The 7,718-nt window shown below is 36.4% G+C and overlaps 1 protein-coding gene across 1 annotated transcript; it reads right to left on the reverse strand.

Moving 5' to 3' along the window:
- Positions 1 to 644: 644 nt before the first annotated feature.
- LOC110021201 (GATA transcription factor 1-like) lies at positions 645 to 1,624 on the reverse strand. Its single transcript, XM_020719607.1, has 2 exons — positions 1,342 to 1,624; positions 645 to 1,271 (listed from the first exon to the last, which is right to left on the reverse strand). The coding sequence occupies exons 1-2, from the start codon at positions 1,483 to 1,485 to the stop codon at positions 813 to 815; spliced, it is 603 nt and encodes a 200-aa protein (XP_020575266.1). The 5' UTR covers positions 1,486 to 1,624; the 3' UTR covers positions 645 to 812.
- Between the last annotated feature and the right edge of the window lie 6,094 nt (positions 1,625 to 7,718).

A 7,718-nucleotide genomic window follows, 5' to 3' on the forward strand; every position in this document is an offset into this window, starting at 1 on the left:
TGAACCGAACAAAGAGCTAGACAAAGAAGAATGAGCTAAAGTTCAATGTTCTACACTGAAGGCACAACAAGCACCACCTGCTCCTGCAGTAAACGAACACTATCAACAACCCCATACCACCCACAAATCAAGTGTATTAATTGTGGCGACTCATGATTGGTTCTCTATACATGCGACATGTGGACTTAATAATTCTCTCCATATAGACCTATAATTGGTTTTCAAAGTACGACAATCAACAACGAGCAACCAATTATTAGCCCTCTGTGAACCCTACAAATACAATGAAATTATTAATTTATCATAAAATGATACATAAAAAACACATGCTCATGTCATACAAGTTCTATTTTTCAAATATAAGAAGAAGGAAAACTTACATTCATTTCACTCAATTCCTTTACATATTCATTTCACTCAATTCCTTTACATATCTACTACCTAAACTTCATTTTAGTGATGTTCACTTTATCTATGCATTAAGATATGTATTTGTGATATTTTTTATGTGATATAAAATATTAGGATGGTATAAATATAAAAATTAGTTTTAAGTATTAGATATAAGAATAAATGTATGCTAAATGCCCCAACAAAATAATTTAATAGAATAAACCCAATAAGAAAATTAAAAAAAAAAAAACTAATTCCAAAACCAACGCTTCAGATCAACTCATCAAATCTGCAGATTATATCCCACCACACAATTCCATCCAATCAAAACAATTTAAAAAAAAAAAATGAACGCAGAGAAATATCTTCTCCCATTTCACGTTACCCCCAACCTAAAATCAAGCAACATTCCAACCAAATCAGAAACTCTCCGATTGATGCCGGAGTGTCGGCCGCCACCCCCCCCCCCCCCCCCCGCCGTACTTCCGGCGGCGTATCAACATGACCTGCCGGTGCGAATTAGAATGTATAGCAGGAGAAAACGTCGGGCTGTTCGCCGGCCGGTATTCCGGCACCAGTCGGCCGGAGTTATACCGCACCCCGCACGCGTTACAGAGTGTCTTCGGTCCCTCCGGCCCCAACCTCCACTGCGGCGTCTCCTGCGCTTCGCAGTGCCGGCATTTCTTCCTCTCCGTCGCCGGCGACGGCTCAAAGGCCGGCAGAGCCTTCCGCCTCCTCCGTCTCCCGCCACTCCTTGCCCTCGCCGGAGGTCGGAAAGGCGGCCCCGAAACAGGATCGAAGTATGTTTCGAGAGGGGGAAAAGCGTCCTTGTTGGCCAGCCATTCGAGCTCCTCTTCCTCCCCATCTACAGATAAACCCTAGAATATAGAAGAGATTAGATGTTTGCGAGATTTGTTAATAAGGGGGGGTATGGGGTGAGTTGCGTACAGGACGTTGATCGATATCGGCGTCGGGGATTTCCGAGAAGAGGAGCGGGGTGGGGGCGATAGGGTTACAGTTTGGGTCGCCGGAGAAATCAAAGAATAAGGAGTCGTCGGCGAGAAGCTCCGACGGCGCAGGAAGGCCGATCATGTCGCACAATCAGAAACCCTAGCCCCGTCCGGCGAAACCTCGAGGTCCTCAACTTATTGATTGCCGCTTATGCCCTAGATCAACTTGAGCTAAATTTGGTTAGGTCTGGTGCTGATTTGAACGGAAAATTTGGTTTTTTTAAAGATCGGTTATATAAAATTAAGGATAAATACTGACTATGAATAGTTAAAATAAATCAGCTATCAAATTAGTTATATCTCGATTAAAACATGCAAATGACAAGATGAATAGATAAAGAACAATAAAATATAGAAGGAATGCAAAGTTGTCAAAGATTAATTATAATTGAACATGGTTCTCGAAGCATTTTGAGGGAGAAATATTTTGAATTCAAATTTATGATAATATGGGAACAATTTTATATTCAAATTGAGACAAGACGAACCTAATGGCATTGAAAGTTTCATTGATATGAATAAATTATCATATTGTTAAAACTCAGAATAATGTGGTTGAATACACACCTTTTCATTGATATGAATGTGGTTATATGGCATTGAAAGTTATCTTGTCTGAGTTCAACCAAGACTAGATAAAATACTTTTAAGTGTTGTTAGAGGTTGTGATGATCAATTAGAAAGTCAAAAGATCTTAAAATTTGACATGACTAAAGTTAAATCGACCGCCTTGAAGAGAGGAATACAACAAACCAAAGATCATTCAATTTTGATGTCCGTAAGACACTTAGATGTTGAATAAACTATATGTGATTAAAGAAATCAACATGGACCGTCTGGTGAAATGTTTTGAAAGATTGATCAAATTTACCAAAATGCTCATGTCACAAATACATAACTCCTAACACTCCCCCTCAAGTTTAGAATGTATGTTAATAGGAGAATAGAAGAGTGAGCTAACGACAAAAATTTAACTCTCAAACTCTCGGCGGTTGTCACTGGTCACCCAACCGACCGCTAGAGTTTGTCGTCGACCGCTAAATGTCACTATCGACTACTAGAGATCATCATCAACCACCAACCGTTGTTGATCACCACCAATTATTTCCTTGATCGCCCTACTACGATTACTATAGTTTTCTCTAACTATGCAACCCCTTAATCACACATATTCACTACTAAAGTAACTAACCAAAGAAGAAGAGAAAGAGCTGCCAATCCCCTCTTGCCAACCGTAGCCAATGATATAAAAGGTCAAATTGACTCCCCTTGCGATCAATTAAGCCTAGAATGAAGTGTCAGAAATGCTATGTGTTTTTCAATACTAGGGTGTAAGTCGCAATGGATTTTATTTTTCCTTGGAAATATGATTGTAGTCATATTCAATAATGATATTTAGCAAATTGCTAGTTGTTGCTTTTGAATTTGTTGTCACCTGAGGAGGGTGTTTTCCAAATGATCTTATAAAACAACCCATGAAGCATGACAGTGGTGCGAGTATGGTCACAGAGTCGCGGGAGTTAGTCAAAGGGGGGGTGGCAACGGTCAGAGTTGGTTGGAAGGTGGTGATAACTAGAGTTGGTCGGAGGATGACGAAAGTCGGAGTTAGTTGGAAGGCTATGGATTATCCGTACAGAAATGATGCAGGAGTTCAACACATTCTCCATGCTTCAAGCTCTAGGTCCCCTCTCATGAGAGGAATTAGACTCTATTTGTAGAATTCTGGTTGCATTTAAGGAAGAAATATGAATCACTCTGATCAAAGGGTTCAAAAAGATTCTGTCGATCAGACAATATTGATGGAAATCTGAGTGATGACAATGTCGAAATTAAGCAAACTTAAACTCATTAGATTCTCGTTATCGAGACGCTCAATTAGACTAGGAGCTCGCCATATTCAGAATCCATTTAACTTTTCAACAAAGTACGCAAAGATTTCGAAAGGGGTTCATTGTCTTGATCTGGGCTTATTTGACTTGGATTAGATCTATTTTGGTACCGTTGGGTCCGTAGTCTCATCAAGCTGGTCAATTTATCTATATGTATGTTGAATTTAAAGTTTTGGAAGACTTTTATATGAAGTTTGAATGTTTCTTGCTCAAAAAATTACTTCGAGATCAGTGTTTTGCCTCAAAATCTGTGTCAGATAAAAGAAATTTATTAGATGTGTATTAATTATTATACCAACTAAATCTATACCAGTATGCTGTAGCAAAAAAAATAATGGAATTAAGAATGAAATTTTTAAAATTAGTTAGCTTAGAAAAGATAGGTGGATGATTTCCAACTTTTTCACTAACTTTAAGAATGCAATTAAAGCAACAAAAACATTAAACTACCTTCGTCTATCTGTCAAAGAAATCATCCAATTACAACAATTAGTATTGCTTTTATATCAAAATCATTTTATGTAATTTATCATATTTACCCTTATGGGCTATTTACATGTATACCACTGGTATGACTTATAAATGTATCATGTAACAGAGACATTGAAGATATCAGAAAATCAACTTTTTTCTTCTGCATTTTCTTTCTCCCTTTCCAGCTTATATGGTATAAAAAACTCTTGCTATTGCAATCTCAAGATCCATGGAGTCTCCATACTCCGCCACCCCACATCTGTTCCATTTCTCTCAAGAATCTCTAAATAAGATAAAGGAAATCTATATTCCTTCCCCTCTCAAATTCCTAATGCATGATATTAAAGGTGTGGCCAATGCTCCCCTATTATTTGAAAATTATGTTGTTTGAAAAATTAAAATGCACAAACTGTTTCCTCCCCTCCCAACCAAAATAGCAACAACATTTCAGTGATACATTTATTTAAAATCATGATTATATTCTTTAGAAACTAGTGGATTAAAACTTAACCACATCCCTTGTTTCTACCATTTCTCCATCTGTTCTTCCTTATTTTCTACATCTAACTCACACCGCAGACATATGGATGACTCTTGAACGACAATTTCAATCTGTAAATCGTTCAAGAGTAATCCAACTTAAAAATTGATTACAACATTCATATGGGTCACCAAAGCATGACCCAATATCTCACCTCTATCAAAAATCTTGTTGACAATATAGCCACCGCAGGATCAAAATTTGATAAAGCTGATATTATTCTATCAAAAACTTATTGAAAAAACAACAACCACAACTCCAAATTAAAAAAAAATAATTTATCTTGAAATGAATGCATTAGTAATAAATGTTATAAATTGTCATTTTCTGTCAATACTAGTCAATTTGCTCCCTTTTTGAATTACTTCATTTAGATGTGTAGGGTCCATTCTCACAACCCTCTATTGATTGTTGTATTTACTTTATTACCTTTATTGATGGCTATTCTCGTTATTGTTAGTGTTATTCTCTTATATTCAAAAGCTAAATTTTTCCTATGCTTTCTTAATCAGCAAAAACAAATTAAAAAGCAGCAATAAAAGACAATTAAAATCTTAAGAATAAATGGCAGGACAAAATATAAGTCAAATCAATTGCAAACATATCTGCAAAACAACGACATTAATCATCAAATCAACTGCCCCTATGCTCTTGAGCAAAATAGGATAATTGAACATAAAAATAGACATATTATTGAAACTGCTAAAACTTTGTTTAACATTGCCTTTTTACCACATTAATTTTGGATGGCAGTTGTCCAACTGCATTTATGTACCTTATCAACTGCATTTTTCTACCTTATCACCTGCATTCCATCTCACAGTAAATCTCCTTTCCTACTATTATACCACACTCTTTTTGCATATCATATACTGAAAACCTTCGATTGTGTATGTATCTCATGACATCCATGTATCTCATGGCATCCACCCTTTTATGAATAATAAATTTTGTCCAAAAGCCCCTCTTTGTGTCTTTTTGGGTTATACCATCACAAAGGCTATAAATATTTTCCTTCTTCTTATCAAGGTTTTAAAATTGTCATTAGAACTCAAACAACATCCCTAACTCTTGAAGATTTCTACTCACCCCTTCAAAGTGAAAAAAACTTGATAAATGAGTTATATGAAGTACTCTGAAGATTTCTACTCACCCCTTCAAAGTGAAAAAAAATCATCTTGCTAATGAATCTTTAGAATCTATTTAAACCGCTGCTCTCTTCTCTTATAAAAACAAAAACTCTTATTCTAAATCAAAAATTCTTAATAAGAATTAACAAAACAGTAAATCCTCCACTTACAACAACACCCAACAACCCAAAACCATCAATGCCTATCAAATTTGCCAAGAGAAATGACACTCAACAGACCAATGTTGGCATCGAACCAACTTACAGTACAAACCCGATGCAACCACATCTCTCATTGTTCCAATCACTACTAGGAATCAAGATTGGATACTCAACACAGGAACTAGTGCACACGAATCTCCACACCATGACAACATATGACAACCCACTGCCTACAATGGTTTAGACCAAGTTGAGCTAAGAAATGGCCAAGCAACTGAAATTTACACATTGCAAACGGTATTCTTCCCACACCAGATCGTAAGCTTCATCTCTCCTCTATTCTCAGAGTACTTCATATAACTCATAAACAAATCTCTATGTCTAAATTTGTTGAAGATAATCAGTGTTCTATTACCTTTCACCCTAATGGTCTCTTGATAAAGGATCTTCACACAAGGAAATCACTCTCAATGGTCAAACTAACCAAGGACTATACCCTCTCATAGCTCTCACTGCCATCATTTTATCCACAACTTGGCATAATCAGTTGGGACACCCACATTCCAAAGTTATCCACACCATCACAAAACAACAACCACAACTTAAAATTAGCAAAAATACCTTACCTTGAAATGAATGCATCATAAATAAATAACATAAATTGCCATTTTCTGTCAAAACTAGTTAATTTTCTCCCTTCAAATTACTTCATTCAGATGCATGGGGACTATGCTCACGACCCTCTATTAATTGTTTCATTTACTATGTTACCATTATTGATGACTATTCCTGCTAATGTTAGTGTTTTCCTTTATATTCAAAAGCTGAAGTTTCCCAATGCTTTCTTAATCTGCATAAACAAATCAAAAAGTAGAAAAAAAATTTAATTAAAATTCTAAGAACAGATGGCGGCACAGAATATAAGTCAAATCATTTGCAAACACATCTGCAAAATAACGACATTCATCATAAAATCAGCTGCCCCCTACACTTCTGAACAAAATAAGATATTTGAACATAAAAATAGACATATTATTTGAAACTGCTCGAACTTTGCTTAACCCTGCCTTCTTATCACATAAATTTTGGATTATAGTTGTTCATACAGTTGTCTATCTTATCAACCACATGCCATTTCACAAAACTCACAATAAATCTCCTTTTTTGTTGTTGTACCACACTCTTTTTGTATACCACACACTAAAAACCTTCAGTTGTTCATGTTTCTCATGGCATCCACCGTCTATGAATAATAAATTTCATCCAAAAGCCCTTCTTTGTGTCTTTTTTGGTTACAGTCACCATCACAAAAATTATCAATGCCATGATATTCAACAAGAGCGTATAATTATATCCCGACATCTCATTTTCGATGAGGGATACTTCCCTTTCCAAGAAAAACAAACTCATGCAACACCACCATCCACTCCCACCACATCCCCTCCATCTCTTTTAATACTTGTTTCCACCATAATCGCTTTTAACACACCTACCACTCTATTACCAAATATTTGTTTCACAACCATAATCGCCACGTCACCTCAAGATCCCTCTACTAATAATTTCACCCCTCATAACAACACACTCGCCGCCATTTGTTCACCAGCCACTCACGCTTCACTCCCTCTTACACAACTTCCATCGTCCAGAACCCACCTCATGCTCACTCACACACAAGTAGATAAAATAAAACCTTCCAAAATCATCTCACTTTTACATCACACCAACTCTGACTTGCCCATTACTTTTAAACAAGCTATGTAAAACCCCACTTGGCACAATGACACGTAAAAAAAAAATTATGGCACTCCAACAACACGGAAAATGGACAAATGTTCCCCCAACCTCACATCAAAATACTTTAGGATGTAAATGAACTCTCAGGATCAATATCACACTGATGGAACTATTGCTCGTCATAAAGAAAGAATGGTGGCAAGGTTTCAAGCAACAACCAGGTATTGACTTTCATGAAAATTTTAGCCCGTTTTAAAATTTTCAACTATTCGTGTCATATCAGCTTAGCCACCACTGAAAAATGGTACAAACAATAATTAGATGTCTCAAATTGCTTTTTACATGGGAAGCTTGATGTATATACATGTCTCAAACCCCCCAAT

Source organism: Phalaenopsis equestris, unplaced genomic scaffold, assembly GCF_001263595.1.
Source record: "Phalaenopsis equestris unplaced genomic scaffold, ASM126359v1 Scaffold000123, whole genome shotgun sequence".
Lineage (NCBI taxonomy): Eukaryota > Viridiplantae > Streptophyta > Magnoliopsida > Asparagales > Orchidaceae > Phalaenopsis > Phalaenopsis equestris.